General features: G+C 51.8%; 2 protein-coding genes across 7 annotated transcripts in view; one reads left to right on the top strand and one right to left on the bottom strand.

Annotated features, from left to right (window-relative positions):
* The window catches only part of EFR3B (EFR3 homolog B), an 80,192-nt gene extending 73,232 nt beyond the window's left edge, over nt 1–6,960 (top strand). For 4 of the 6 annotated variants that reach the window (XM_090280966.1, XM_090280965.1, XM_090280963.1 and 1 more), the window contains exons 21-24: nt 781–887; nt 2,137–2,186; nt 2,607–2,701; nt 4,005–6,960. In XM_090280966.1, the coding sequence (XP_090137092.1) occupies nt 781–887; nt 2,137–2,186; nt 2,607–2,701; nt 4,005–4,045 (293 nt within the window). In that variant the 3' untranslated portion in view covers nt 4,046–6,960. Of the gene's footprint in view, nt 1–780; nt 888–2,136; nt 2,187–2,606; nt 3,696–4,004 lie in introns of those variants that run through there. The other 2 variants (XM_090280962.1, XM_090280964.1) reach the window with 2 other exon arrangements.
* Nucleotides 6,961–8,835: 1,875 nt separating this feature from the next.
* On the bottom strand, nt 8,836–15,100 carry POMC (proopiomelanocortin). The gene is made up of 3 exons (XM_090280179.1): nt 14,969–15,100; nt 11,617–11,768; nt 8,836–9,629 (listed from the first exon to the last, which is right to left on the bottom strand). Exons 2-3 carry the CDS (start codon nt 11,746–11,748, stop codon nt 8,988–8,990), a joined length of 774 nt encoding a protein of 257 aa, XP_090136305.1. The 5' UTR covers nt 11,749–11,768; nt 14,969–15,100; the 3' UTR covers nt 8,836–8,987.
* Between the last annotated feature and the right edge of the window lie 364 nt (nt 15,101–15,464).

Here is a 15,464-nt window from a genome sequence, read left to right as displayed (position 1 = left end):
GGTTTTGATAGAATGTGATACAAAAGAACAAGCTAACCAATGAAGGATATTAAGAACAAATCATAATATTTATTTAATAATGGCATTGAATTTTACAGTACAGTATTATGTCTTCTGTCTGAATTATGGGTCCATAAAGGATTCTGAATGAGAGAATTTTTCTGAATGCTGATGACAAATTATGTCTTCAAATGCCACACATTTCTTAACTTTGTTGTCATTGATGATACTTTTTCTAATGGTAACATGCGCACTGCCTTAAGTGGAGAATGATGGACAGATCTGAGACCCCTCCCCTTTTTTTCTAACTCATTTTGGATCCCAAGAGGAATACATAGAAGCCTAAATGGCCTCACAGCACTCTGCCATAGCGGTTTTGCGTTCGCTTTTGTGGTCTCTGTGACTTTCCCATCACTGATGCCCCTTCTCAAATCCACTCCCCGCAGAGAACTTCCTGTCCCAGGAACTTCCGGGTAAGAGTCCTAGTGGCAGTGCAGCTACGTGGGGCTTTAAAAGCCCAGCTTAAGGGTCTGCTCAGCTGGTTCTCAGACCCCTACGCAAGGAAGGAGGCTGGTCCTCAGGCAGAATCAGGAAAAGGTCTTGCCCTCCTGGGGCCTGGGGATGGCCCCACGCCCTCCAGGCCCCTCGGCAGAGGGCAGAGCCCAGGCAGTGGTCACAGACGGAGCTCCCAGGAGGAGTCCCTCCAGTTCTCCGTCTTCTCCAGCCCCTGCCCCACATCCCTGGGGCGGGACCTGAGGCTGACCTAACTCTGTGCTGCAGTGGACAGTGTGGCCGTTGAGGAGCAGGAGCGTGAAAGGCGGCGGCAGGTGGTAGAGAAGTTCCAGAAGGCGCCCTTTGAGGAGATAGCAGCCCACTGTGGGGCCAGGGTAAGTGAGGCCTAACCGAGGCGAGTCCCCGGGGACCAAACGGACACTGGAGTTGGGCCCAGGGCAGGCCCAGGGTTCTAGAAGAGCTTGGCACTTGTGTCACCCAGAAATTAAGATTTAGATGCCAGCAGTGCCCTGGACCTACATGGTCTCCCTGTGAACCAGAAGACTTGGCTGTTAGTCATGAGGGCCTTCGGACCTCACCCTTTTCACACAGGGAAGGAGTCCTGACCTCAGGAGCCCCTGTATCAGAGAGTATAATAATGATTGTCGTAATAGCAAGTATGCAAACAGGACTTACTGGGTGCCAGAGCATATTGCATTTATTAGCTTATTTCAGTCTCATGACTGCTCTGCAGGTTGGTGCCATGGCGATTGTCACATGACGGAAGAGCACAAACATTCCTTGAAATTGATTTTACATGCCAGGAGTTGTTAGTCACAGTGTTCCTCTTAGGAGCAATGAATTAGAATTGTAAACATCCAAAATTTACAAATAACTTATATGATATTGTACTTTTTCCCCTCCATAAAAATACATGTAATAGTATTTTCTATTACATAATATACTTTCTGGTATACATACTTACATTGTAATAGTCTTTTATAGACCATATTTTCTAGTATACATACTTACACATATTTCTAATACATTACAATAATTATATATATATATACATACAGGTAAGTATAATATAGATTGGGGGGAGGGGCTATAGTATCCTAACTTCCTGCTCCATCTCGAGAGGCAGGTGCTGCTCATTTCAGGAGCCCGGAGCGGAGGCCCAGCTACTGAGCACAAGTACAGCTCACTCTGCTTGCAGGGACTCAGCTAGGCTGGGAGGGACCAGAGAGAGCATCTTCTCTAACCCACCGATTTTGGACAGTTGCTTCTTGGGGGTTAAGGAAAGAGCTGGAAACAGCTCTGAGCCTCCTTGCTCCAGGCCCAGCAGGCCCCACCTTCCTGCTTGGAGTAGCTAAGCGTCCTTTAACAACTACCTCCTGAAGTCCCCCTGGTGTTCCTGGTCTCTGTGTAGTCCCCAGCAGGCCTTGGCTGGGCGGCTCTGCCTGACCGGACCCCACAGCCAGGGTCGGCAGACAAGGCTTGGAACGTTCCCCCCTTGCCCCCCACCGTTCCCGTCCTGAGATTGCTCTGCCGGAACCTGCAGTGCACGCTCTGGACAGGTGGGCCCGTGACAGCCGGCGGAGGTGCGAGGAGCCCGGCTCACTCCCCTCTGTTTGTGTCTAGGCATCGCTGCTGCAGAGCAAACTCAATCAGATCTTTGAAATCACCATCCGGTAAGTGGCAGCCCTGGCCAGGGGACCGACGCCCCCCGACTCTGTGGTCCAGTGTTGGGCACCCCTGCCCCCAGTCTTCCTCTCACACCTACCTTCAGTCCTCCCTCTCTCCAGCCTCTGTCTCCAGGGCTGGAATCAGCCACCAGCTCTAACCGGAAAAGGAAACTGAGACTAGAGAGGAAAAGACCGCTCAGTGAACCCTGGAAAAGAGCCAGGGGTCCATGTTTCCCAGGTTGAGACTTTGCTTTCTAAAGCGACAATGCCCCTGTAGAGTCTCACCAGGAAGCTGTAGGTTCTAGAACAACGCACAGCCTGGGAACCGGTCCCTGTTTAAAGAGAAGCCCCAATCAACTGCTCTATTGGGCTGCAGGGGTGGGAGCCGGGCCTCAGCCCGTTGCCCTCCTTCTGTTCCTGCCCCAGGCCCCCGCCAAGCCCGTCAGGCACCATCACTGCAGCCTACGGCCAGCCTCAGAACCACTCCATCCCCGTCTACGAGATGAAGTTTCCAGACCTGTGTGTGTACTGACTTCCAAGACGGGAGCTCCTCGGAGGGGTGGGGCCCGGGGGAGGGGCTTACCCTCACCCCACCCCTACTGTGTGCAGATCTCACTGGGACCTCAAAAAAGGTCACCTTAGGTGGCAGCGCCTTCCCGGATAAGCGGGGCCAGGGGTGGGGGGGTGTCCCAGGCCCGCCCGCCTCCCCCTTGCCTTCCCTGAGGGGATTGGCCACCTGCCTCTCAAGGGCCAATAAGCCTCTCACACGTACAAGGGGCCAATAATGGGGGGTGGGGGTGGCTGAGGTCCTGAGGAGCCCCTGCGTGGTGTCACATGTGAAAGGCTTTTAGGGTGTGGAGGTGGGAAGGGCACAGCTGCCACCCCCCCGGGAGGGAACCACAGGGAGACGCAGCGGTCACAGGAAGCCGTGGGCTGCAATCAGGGGGAAGCCCTGCTGCGGGGGCTGGAAGATGGGGTGACTGTCTCTTCCAGAGCATCCCCTCCCTCTGGGCCCGAGGCCCTCAAGTCCCCAGTGTCTCTTCCACTCTCCTGCCCACCCTGCCAGTTGTCTTTTCGTGATTCTTTCTATTATTAATTAATGCTGAGCCCTTATGGCAGGAGCTGGGGTACAGACATCATAGAGGGTGGGGGCAGCAAGGGAGGAAATGAAGGGCCGGCAGCTGCCGATGGGGGGGCGCTCCCCAGCTGGGCCCGCCTCCATCTTCTCACCTCCTCCGCTCAGAGGGAGCCTGCTTGGCCCTCGCATGGTTCGCTCCCTTCTGGATGTTTCCCTGAGTTGAGCCCTCTCTTCTTGTTACCTCTCTTCCTGAGGAGCCGGTGCTTCCACAGCCTCTGGGATGAGGGAGGGAAGAACAGGCTAATCTGGTTCTAAATGACTCTGAAGAGTAGGAACAGCCGGGCCCCACGCCTGCCCACATCACTTCCTATGGAAGAGGCTCCTGGCCTGGCTGGGCTCCAGGTGGAAGTCGGGGGCAGGGGTGATGGTAGGGGAGGGATGGTAGTTGGGGGCTGAGCGCTTTGGGACTCAAGGATGTCAGAAGTCAACCTTTTGGGTGTTTCATTTGAGGAAAGAAGGATCCAGCACCTGATATTGGAATGATTATTTCCCCCTCTTTGGACAAAGTCTGGTCCTCAGAGCCAACCGGCAAAGCTTGACCTGGGGAGAGCTGTGGAGATCCCTTTGGGTTTTGTGTTCCCCCTGAGTCCTGTCTGCCTGCCTGTGAGCCAGGGGGGTGCGGGGCAGGAGGCTGTCCACTGTGCCCTCTGCTTCCCTTCCCCCTCCTGGGGCCTTTGTGTCTCCAGCAGGACCTCATCTGAGCTGCTCCTGTGACAGCACCCTGTAGCCCCACATAATTCTTCTCTTCCAGTGAAATTTCATTCTCAGGAAGGTAAAACAGCCAAGTGATTCTTCCCTGGAGAATTTGTTTTTGAGAAAGAGGGAGGGTGAAGAGATTTCTTGACCCAAAGGAATCCCTTTTAGGGTACAGTTTTAGGCATGTGGGGTGGGGTCAGGAGCAGGGTGGCAGGCTTTTCAGGACATGCTGGGGCACACCCCTGCCTGACTCTGCACAGATACGCAGTGAGGGCCTGATGATCAGGACAGACAGGTGTATTTTCTCAAATCGGAAGAAACTTAACATATACCTTTCCCATTACATGTGCAGCAATCTCTCGGGTAGGGGGCTTTCTGGCCCTTATTCCTTGAGTTTTCCCCCTTGGCCACTGCCTCTGTGCTCTGGGCACACAGCTTCCAGATGGCCAGCATGATTTCAGGACCAGGGGCCCCGCTTCTGCTCCGCTCGTGGCTCTTAGCTAATGCCCAACCCCACTTTATAGGCATGAACTAAGATTTCTCCTGACTTTAATATCTCTTTATCAAGAAGCCACAGTTCAAATAACTTGAAACAAATTGAAGGCAAATAACCTTGGGAGAAACTTCACAGGGAATCTACATCTTGAGCCACCAACATGCCTCCCCTCACAGAATCTTCCCATCTGTATTCGCTGCTTGGCTTTGATGAGAAACCTGCTTCTTTCTTATGTCTACTTGACTGTAGGGTCCAGCCCCGTGGCCAGTGCACCCTGGGCACGGCCCTGGGGACCCTGGCTCTGGGACATGGGAGTCGTGGCCCTGGAGCCTCTTTCTAGAGCCAGCCATAGAACCAGAGACCTGCAGGTCCCCACAGACATCCGTCCCTCATCCCCACCCTGGGAGCAGTGAAGAGAAGAGTACATTATTCACTCAGCTTCTCTCTCCTCTTCTCTGTTCAAAGCAGCTTTTTCTTTCTGTCACGGCTACCTAGTAAAGATTTATTTCTTTGGGAGAACTGGCCTTTTTTTTTTCTTTTTCTTTTTTTTAATACCCTCTTCCCAGTTTCAATTTAAACCTACACTCAGTAGACTATTAGGTTGCCTGCTGAAAGGAGGTAGAACCTGGATTCTGGCCAACTATGCCTCAGAATCAGAAAGTTCAAGGTGAGTGTTAACTCAAACAGACAATTAAATGATACATTAAGCAGTCTCCTTCACCCCTACCCTTCCGCCCTGCAAAAGCCCAGGAAGGGATGCAAAGCAGAGTTGGGTGGGTGCCCAGGCCCTCGGCCTAGAACCCGTGGCTGCTTCCTGCCTTCCAAGCCCTGTAGCATCTGACAGCACTGTGTCTTTTACCCTTTTTGCTACTCTGCTCTGTTGTGATTTTGAGCCAGCGAGCCCATCCAGACCAGATGCTCCCCAAGGCCACTGAGGACTCTTGCTTCCCAGGCAAGAAGTAGCTTGGGTAAGCACTCGGCTGACAGAACTTAACAGGCATGATAGTATTTGAGATTTGGAAGTTCTGTTAGTTTGGGTGAGTGATGTCCGTGCGTAAGAAGCAGGTCATCAGAAAGCACCAATGCGTTCCTGCAGGCTCCTCCTGTTTTCCTCGCAGTGAGATCCTCAGTGCCCTGTGCTTGTTCCCATTTTCCTCTCTTTGAAAAATAGAAATAAGTGATTTCTTGGCCCCTAAATGCCTCCTCTCCAAAGAAGGGACCAAGCAGGGCAGAAGAACTAGAAAAGTCCTCAGATACTCTCCTCTGTCCAGCTCTCCACCTCATACACCAGCGTAAATGCATGAGCCGTGGGAAGGTGGGGCTGGGACTGACTAGAGTGCTTGAAGAAGTGTGAGGGTCACATATGCACTGCCCTTTGCCCAGGATGTTCTGGGTCCCAGAGAACATGTTTCAACTGGTTTAAGAATTTGAACAGCCTTCGAGTATCTTTGAACGGCTCAAAGGCCAGACCTCTGGGCTTCTCTGGGGGTCTCTGGGTCACAATACCTTCCAGTTGCTATTTCGTTGTCCCCAGTCCTTCTAACCTGGATAAAGAGAGTGTCATTAAGAAGTGAGGCTACTTCTCCCAATTCCTCTTCATGACCATAAAATGGCATCTGGCCAGCAGAGGTCCTGTGGGGAAGAACTAGACCAGAGCTGTTATTCTGAGTATGGAGTGTGAAGATAGACAAGGTCAGCTCATAGGGGCAGGCCATGCCTGCTTCCCCTCACCCACAGACCTGGCAGGCAGCGGTGCTGAAACAAAACATCTTCCTTATGCCTGGGAGACAGTTTAGGGCAGTGTGTTGCTTCTTCATCTCTTAACCCTAGAAACCTTCTCATTAAAGTGCTCCCTTCTCCCAAATGTGGCCACATCTGAAGACTAGAGCAGACCGGCCAGCTAGGGAAGAGGGGAGGAGCCACAGGGGCTGGGGCTGGGGCTCTGCAGCCTGTTGGGGTCCAAGGCAGTTTCCTGTGCTCTCTTTCTGCACCAGCCAGGATGACCAGCACTTCTCTCCAGGAGACTTTAGGGCCTCATCATCTTCCCCTTTTGAGCTCTTCCCCCGCGACTGTTGATTCTGGCCTGTGAAGTGAGAGCTGGAACTCCACATATGCTGCAGCTCATACATCATAACATGTCTGTGTCCATTTCAGCCTTCAGGACCTGGCTGAGAGTGTGCGTGCATGTGTGTGTAATGTAGTTCCTAGCTGACAATATATGTATATAATCGCTGACATATTTATATGGGAGAGCACAATTAGTTCCTGTGGCAGTTTTCTGTGTTTTAAACTCACTGAGTTAAATTAGTTTTAAGGAAGGGGAAAGAGGAGTGGGTGGGTGGGGAGGGTAGCAAGGACTCCTAGCAAGATCATTCTTTAGGACTATTAGTCGTGATTTCCCAATGAGCCTTCATGATGCCCTTTTCAAATAAATGTTAATGTTGTCTCCACATGGTTGTCTATTTGCTTTCTTTAAAGTAAATGGTTTTCTGAGATGCAAATAGGATCTGAAAATACCAACATTAAGCACTGACATTTAGCCACCCCCACCTGCCATTATTTTACTTGCCTCAAAAGGAAGGAGGGTAGGGGAAAGGATGCTTCCCAGATGTAAACATGAGGCCCAGGATTCCCAGCATGGGAGCATCCTTCGATGGGAAGGTGTGGGCCATTTCTTCATTGTAGTTGGGGAGACTTTATCTTAGGAATCTGGCTTTCCGATTCCTCTTACATCAGAGCGTTCCAGTTTTCTTTCATTGTGAACTCCTGGATCATCAGAATAACATGTGTAAGTACCATACACAAATGCTTCCCAGTCACTTCAATCTATACTACCCACTGGTATGTCTAATGTAGTTGACATATATGTGTACTTCTGTGTGTGTGTATCTGTGAGTCTCCTGAATTGGAAATGCGTGTGGCTGTAAACCAATGGCCTCAGCATTGTGAAAACATCATGGGGACATACAAAAGAAACCCAGCCCATGGCCTCTGCCCTAATAGAATGTGGGTTTCCCTGAGGAGAGCACAATACATACATACAGCAAGAAGGTTGCCAACCAAGCCAGATGCCATGCCCCCCACTGAGGAGGGGCTGACTGCAGAAACACTGAGCAGATGTGGCTGGAAGAGATCACAGCTTTCCCAGTGGAAGTGGACTTGACCCTGGGCTCATGTTAAAAAGGGGGTAACATTTAAAGTGGTGGGGGAAGGTGAGTAATTCCAGGCAGAAGGTAGAGGAAGATGAGAGAAGACAGATCAGTAGGTGGGAACATGAGAAATGGGGATCAGTAAGGAGTGTGAACTTCATTGACAAGGGCCCAGCACACCATGCCCTCTAGTTTGGAACTGATGGAAAATAGGGGTGAGGTGCCTTTACCTCTTGAGCCAGGGTATGTGGGGAAAGCAAGATTTTGTACCCATTACTATGAAGAATTTGTATCTGATGGGTTGGGAGAAGAGCCACTGGAGACAAGGAGACTAGTTATTTAGGAGGCTGTTTCAACAGTGGAGGCCTGAGCCAGGAGAACCGAGAAGGATGAGAAGGGCTTAGGCTGGACAACTTTGGGAGGAGATAATGTGGGCACAGCTGGGGAGAAAACAGAGACGCTAAGGCTTGAACCCATGGGACTGGAAGTATCCAGCATATTGTGTTGTATTTGTACAGCTGTGTCTCCATGCGTGTGTGTCTATGTGGGTGAGACCACGTGTTTGAGAATGTTTGCATCTGGAAATGAAGTCAAACTGGAACAGATACAAACCATCAGCAGTGACAGCTTCTCAGTGACAACTGGGTAATCAACTCCATTTTCTAAATTAATCTGCACAAGAGCCCTCACGCTAGGAAGGGAGGGGAAAATGAACTAAATCTTGGAAGAGTTCAGAGACTTGTCTAAGGTCACAGAGACAGCTGGATCCAGGGGGACATTACCACAGCTTCCCACCCTGTAGCCCAGAGAGCCCTTCCAGGTGCTGTTAAGCTTCATCCATGTCAGGCTGGTTGGACAGGTGCCAGGGTCACCCCGGTAGGAAACCTGCCTCTTGATGATGCATCTTCAAGCTGGGCAGTCTTTTCCCACCCAACGGAGGGTGGCAAATGTAGCCACCCTGAGCCATTGCCTAAACTTTTTGGCCCCTTGAAGACCCATTTATTGAGGGGCTAGGGAAGTACATTTCCTTTCCATTCCCACTCTGTTTCATGAAATATACTGACTCTTGGCCACACGGAGACCATTATGTCTCTCCTCCACTACATGCTGCTCTTTGATGGACACGTATTTTTGTTTTGTTCACCCAGTCAGCAAAGTCAGAGGCAGATGTGCATCTTGAAAGGTTTATTTCCTAACTACAGACATCTTTAACAGACTGAACATCTGCCGCTCGCACCGCCGGAGCGTGCCGCGGCAGGCGGGCAGCTGAGGAGCGGGGGCTTTGGAGTGACTTCCTACAGCGAGAAGCCTCTTGCCCCGCTCCACCCTCACTGGCCCTTCTTGTGGGCGTTCTTGATGATGGCGTTTTTGAACAGCGTCACCAGGGGCGTCTGGCTCTTCTCGGAGGTCATGAAGCCGCCGTAGCGCTTGCCCTTGGGCGGGCTGCCCCAGCGGAAGTGTTCCATCTTATAGGGCCCGCCGTCATCCTTCGCCGTCTGGGCCTGGGCCTCGGCCCCGGCCCCGGCCCCCAGGCGGTACTCCAGGTCGGCCCGGGCCACCGCGCCCTCGGCCTGGCGCTCGGGGCTCAGGGCGGGCTCGGGCCGCTCCCCAGCCTGCTCCCTCTTGAACTCGAGGGGGAAGGCCTCGGCCAGCTCGTCCTCGGCGCCGTTGGGATACACCTTCACCGGGCGCCGCTTCTTGCCCACCGGCTTGCCCCAGCGGAAGTGCTCCATGGAGTAGGAGCGCTTGCCCTCGCGCAGGGCCGCCTCGGCGCCATCGCTCGCGGACACCACCTCCTCCGCGCGCTTCTGGCCCGCCCAGCTGCTGCCGTTCGGGCGGCCGAAGCGGTCCCAGCGGAAGTGGCCCATGACGTACTTCCGGGGGTTCTCGGTCAGGGGCTGGTCCTCGCCGTTGCCTGGGAACACGGGCATCTCGGCCGAGAGGTCGGGCTTGCAGGCCCGGAGGCAGGCCTGCGGGAGAGCAGAGCGCGTGAGGGCGGCCCGCGCCGGGTGGCCCCTGCACCCACGCAGCCAGGCCTCCCCGTGCGGCGCCGGCAGCTGCGCCCTGCGCGCGCGGGGCCCTCGCCACGTGCTGGCCTCCCTGTGCAATGGCCTCCCTGCTGGGGACGCCTGCCCGCCTGCCCACCTGAGACGGAGCTTGGACACTGTGGCAGTGTCCCCTTACGCCTTAGTATTTCTGCCTGGCAACTGCAACAAACACCCCGTTCCCTCGCTGGTTTACTTGGGCTGTTGTGAGCAGGGTCAACATCTTACCGCTGTGTGCCTCGTGTATAAGAATTGATCAATCAATGGCAGGTGGGTGGCAGTGGTTGGCATTCAATAAATAGTGAATAAATAAATATAGTTCAATACGAGTCTGCGTGGAGTATAGGGCTGAAAGTAGGAGGAGAATATCCCCAGGTGGGAAAAGTCGAAATCTGACTTCTATGTATTTTCAATAGTGCCTCCGCCTTGCCCCAGCGATCTGCCAACTTACCTCATCCCCTACCCCAGCCATCTCCTCCTACCATGCCTCAGAACTTTCCCACACCCATGTGGTACTTTCTCTGGTTCTTTCGGGTCTTCGAAGCTGATCCTGTGCTTTCTCCAATCAGTGAGCTTTAGAAGGGGGTGGTTCACTTCCCTGTCATCTCATCCTGATTAGAAAGCCAGGATTATTTCCCTTGCATGCCTCGTGGAGCCCATGTCTCTGCTCTCTGAAACCAGACAAGTCTACTGTAGTTCACAAATGCTTAGGAAAATGACCTAGTGCCTGTAGCCTTGACTTTTCAGTTACTCAGGACTGCAAAGAAGGAAATAGAAGGCTCCCACACACTCCGCTGAGTTGGGAAGTTCATGCTCCATGGGTTTGGAATTATAACACTGCAGAACATTAACTGGAAAATAAAAATATCTCATACTCCTCTACCCCGGACATCTGAGATAGGAGGCTCAGAGGGGTGAAAGGTCCTCAGCAAGGTTCTACAGTTTACTGGTGACAGAACTGAGACTAGAAGCCGTGGCTTCTGACCATGACCAGTGAGCTCTCAACAGGAGAGGCTGTGCAGTGGGCATCTCCCATCATGAGTCCCTGAACTAGAACCCTCAGAATTCCCTGGGCTTCTTGTTTCTGTGTTCTGTTCCACATGCAACCTTCTCTGTGTTTTTGAGAAGGCGTCTCTGGTACCTTAACTCAGCTTCTCCATTGACAAAACACACAGAATGTAATGACATGAATTCCACGCTCACCAGGCAGGTGCTGGCAGCAGGATGGAACTCAGTCACTGGCACCAGCTGTGTGTCTTTTAGTCCTTGCCATGCTAACATTTCTCATTTATGCCTTCCAAAACACACAGACACACACACACACACCCTGTAGTGGCCCAGAGAGAATTCCAGCCTGGCACAAAGGACCTTTACATGCTTCTGGAAAGGCTGCAGGTCAGTTTTCCAAAAGAAGCATGAGACATCTGGCACCAGTTAGAGGAAAATGGCAATGGCACCTGGGTATTCCTTCTCCCTCTAGAGATGATTTGCGGTACTACCTAGCTGGCTTTGTAACTGGTAGTAAATAGAAAGGGAAGAAAAATGGAATGAGATGGCAAATGATATGAGGTTATTTTTACAGAAATAACTTGGGAGCTAAAAGATTGAAAATATAGGCTCAATTGAGAAGCAATTATTATTATGATTTTTAGTATTATTTTGATGGCACTATCTCTCCATAGCTTAAATGGAGTGGACCAGACCCATCCCCCTGAAGCTGCTTCTGCCCCTCCTTGGCCTCATGCTGATGTCACCCTGGGGGTCTATTCCTGACCTGGGCTGAGTTACCCATATCTCTGGGAATGAATTTTTTATCTCACTCATAGCACTTTCTTGTGTTCTGTTTCAACCCCAGCCCCAGCCCCAGTTCCATCTGATGCCCAAACCAAGATGATGGCTGTGGCCCACATACCAGCAGGTTACTTTCCGTGGTGAGGTCCTGACACTGGCTGCTCTCCAGGCACCAGCCACGCACTTCCATGGAGGCCTGAAGCAACAAGGCAAACAGTAGGGCCCCCGAGCGGCTGCAGCACGATCTAGGCATCTTCCAGGCAGGCTGGGGCTCTGCAGAGGCAAACAAGATTGGTGGGACCCCTGCAGGAGCAGAACAATGTTGGCCACTCACCAGGAAGGAGTGGGAGCCAAGATTACCAGCACAATCACTTGTGGAGCACAAGGCCTTTTGAGGACAGGAGCAGTTCAAGGAGAAGGTTGGAGTGCAGGGTGGTGGTGTGACCTGTGCTAGAGAGGAGGGGAACAGGACCTAGGCAAATCATGGGCAACTGCCCCTTTACCTCCTACTAAAAATCAGACCCCAAAGAAGGTTAGGGCTGGAAGCTATTTTAGGGGGCGTTTAGTTTGGCCTCTTATTTGAAAGATGGGGAAACGGAGGCCCAGAGACAGACTATAACTTGGGTGTTCATGACAAAGTAAGGCTAAGTTCTCCTGCATCTAGCACAGAGCTTTCCTATTTCACCACCTTCATGAAGCTGTAGTAGTTCTAACACTTCAGATCCAAGGAGTAACTTGGGAGACACAAGGACTCTGAAATTCCTGCTCCAGGTGGTCTCCTCTCTTCCCCCACCAAGATCCTTCCATCCCTCAGAAACTCTATTTCCTGCACATAGTAGGTTTGTATAAAGGCAAATAAAGCCTCTGGCCAATTTAGCCAAAACCTCAGCCAACCCAATTTGCTGTCCTGTACACCAACCATTCCGGTGATCACTATTCCCAGACCCCTATGACTTTGGAGAGGTTTATTTTTAAAGTGGCCCCCACCCTTTTAAAAGCGGGTCATCTTCTGAACACATTCCATGTCGGACCTTGTGCTCCCTGGTGCTCTCAGATGTAGCCTGAAACAGCTGGACTTGAAGATGCTGTAGGCGTAGAAGGAAAGGAGAGGGGCACACAGCAGAAGGGAATGACCTCCCACGGTGGACACCAACCAGACACTTTCAAGTACCTCGCTGAGATGCTGAGGTCAAGAGGTCAGGTTGCATGATGCTGCCTGATGCTGCCTTTTGCCCCACACTTTCCCCGGCTCTCTAGTTCCTATGCTGCCAAATCCCTCCTTGCACAGGGTAGCCCCCTGAAATGGCCTCACGTTCTGTCATCAGCTCACCACCAAAACCACAATCATTTTGTATTTCATATCTTCTCCACCAGCTGTTAGGGAGAAACCCTAACTAGATGAGAAAAGTAATTCACATTAAAGGTGAAGAATAATTCTGTCTCCTAATGGACATTTGCATTTTAAAATGTTCGCCTAAAAGAAACCTCTAGTTTGCGGAGACGTGGGCCAAATCTTTTTACAGGAGAGGCTTTAGAAGTCAAAGTTCTCTCTGGCGCTCATTGTTTACTGCAGGGAGCCACTTCCTTCTCTCTGCCTCACCCATACGATTTCCCCAAAGCTGAGCCAGCTCAGGGCTCCCTTCTGAATGGCGGCCAGGTGTTGCCCGAATGTTTTCAGAGCAGCCATTAGATGGCGCTGACAGCCAGTGAGCCGGTCCCTCCGCTTCCCAGGCAACTGGGAGAGCATTGGCCAACACGATGTCAGTCGTGACCAGGGACAGGTTGCTCCTCTCATGGCCTTTTGATGCTCCAGTACAAGTGCAAAGCCGGAACTTGGTGGACAAGGCAATTTATACCAAAGCTCTGAGACCATGCAACACACTTGGGTCAGAAAAATGTCCAGATTTACATTAGAAGCAGAAAAATGATAATCATATATCACTGTGGCAAGTGTAAAATATTAGTAGAGAAAGAAGCAAAATCATACAGCTTTGACAGTTTCCTCAACTATGTTTCAACTCTCCTCAAACTGGGCCATTCTAAAATGATTTCCAATTTCTAAAAACCTACCTCATGATCTCAGGCCTCCTGGAACGCATGTCCTTATCTTCTGCCCTAGTGGCGATGTTGTACACAAGGTCTCTGTCTCGCTTCCCACACCCTCAGAGCTGCGGTCTACTGCGCAAGAATTATGTTGCTTCCTGAAAGCAACTTGTCTTCTGTTTGCTTGTGTGTAGTCTTTATTTTTCTATAGTAAGTAAATAATGCCTTGTGCCCCCCCTTTCTTAAAGCAATACAGCAATGGGGAGATGTCAAATATTGTGCTTCTTGTAACTAGAGAGAATGTTTTGAAAGCCTTGGTAAAATAAATAGAAGTCTGTATTTTGTTCATCTGGACATTAGTTTTATAATAGAACTACACTTATTAGAACTTCATATGTGTAGGTGAATTCTCTGTGAACTAAACAAGACATTTTGTGTCACCCTAAAATTGCACACCAGCTATGCCTGTCTATAAAAAGAGAAGCAGATGTGCAGTTTTGTCCTTGCACCAAGATACTCATGCATCAAGCCCTAAAACAGAAGTGTCAAAGGATTAATTCAGTCCTTCAATAAGCCATAACCTGAACATATCTTAACAACTGATTAAGCAAATACACATTTTTACTTTCCTTGGTTCCTTCCAGCCATACCGTGAGAACCACCACCTCCCCCATTAGATACGAGGAATTGGGGTTATCCAAATGCCCTGCAGTCTCTCCCTCCTTCACTGGGAACTGGCCTTGCCTGAGCCTCGGTCAGCGCAAACTAATGCTTGCACCCTGCAATCTAGGGGCTGCGGACAGAAGGTTCACTACGCGGTCCTATTGAGGGTACAGACAGGGTGGTTCAGGACCTCAGACAGTTCCTGCCCCGGCTGCCTCTTTTAAACCAGCTCCCTGGGTCTTGTAGAGGAGGAAGGAATCATTATCAATCGCAGGCCCTTCGGGTGCGCAAAGGTGGGCAAAAAACCAAGGATTCGGGGTTCTGAACCCACAAAGTCCGAAACGCAGGGAGTTTGTTGTGATTTTTAGCCTTTTCTCTCCTACCCCACTTTCCAACGTTAATTTGCGCTAGAGTATAAGGTATCTTTTAAGTGACATCTACCCAGAAAATCAGGAGGAAGAGGTGCCATAAGACCGGGCTCTCCCGGCCTCTCTCCAGAAGGCGGTAGGCGCCTCAGGGGTCCTAAGCAGCCCCCCTCCTCGAAGGGAGACGCGGTCGCCAGCTCCGAAGACTCCGCTTCTTGTCGCAGCCGCTCTCCTGCAGTCGAGAGGCTGGCCCTGGCCGCTCCGCTGCCCGCAACTTTCCACGGTGCACTCAGCACAGAAAGTTTCCAAAGAACAAGGGACCGCCGCGGGCGAGAGCACGCCGAGGTCCCGGGTCAGGGAGTCCAGGGATAAGGGTGGGGCTCCGCGCCTCTGCGCCCTTACCTGTCCCGAGAGGCTGCTGTCTGGGCGACTCCCGCTGCACCGGAGCGAGGGTGCTAGGCGGCCTCTCTCGATGGGTCGCTTTTCTTCTGTTCTTTCTCCTCCTCCCCGCCTAGTCCTGGTCGCTCTCCTCGGTCCTTTTATACGGGGTTCGCCGGAGTGGGCGCTAGATGTGAACTTCCCGGCAGGGCAGCGTAGCAAGCAACTCCCCCCTCCATGGGGAGGGGGGGTCATGGGACGTGGGAGCGGGTTTCCAGGTAGAGGCTGAGCGCAAGGGCAGACGTGCCTGGAAGGGGGGCTGGATCTCTGCCCCCGGAGGATGGAATTAACACTGGCCCGCAGAAGGACGCACCTGGCAGCTGTCGGGAAAGAACTTAATTAAGGACGGTGTTGGGTCTCCCGTTGGGACGAGCGGGTGGCTTAGCACCCCGGTGTGGGGCGCGCCCGCTGAGGTCATTGAAGAGAGGGTGAGGTCACTTGTGTGCGTGCTTTGACTGAC

The sequence above is a fragment of the Furipterus horrens genome, unplaced genomic scaffold (assembly GCF_987537825.1).
Source record: "Furipterus horrens unplaced genomic scaffold, mFurHor1.1.pri manual_scaffold_6, whole genome shotgun sequence".
Lineage (NCBI taxonomy): Eukaryota > Metazoa > Chordata > Mammalia > Chiroptera > Furipteridae > Furipterus > Furipterus horrens.
The sequence above is the reverse complement of the archived record's forward strand: the minus strand, read 5'-3'. Positions and strand labels throughout refer to the sequence as shown.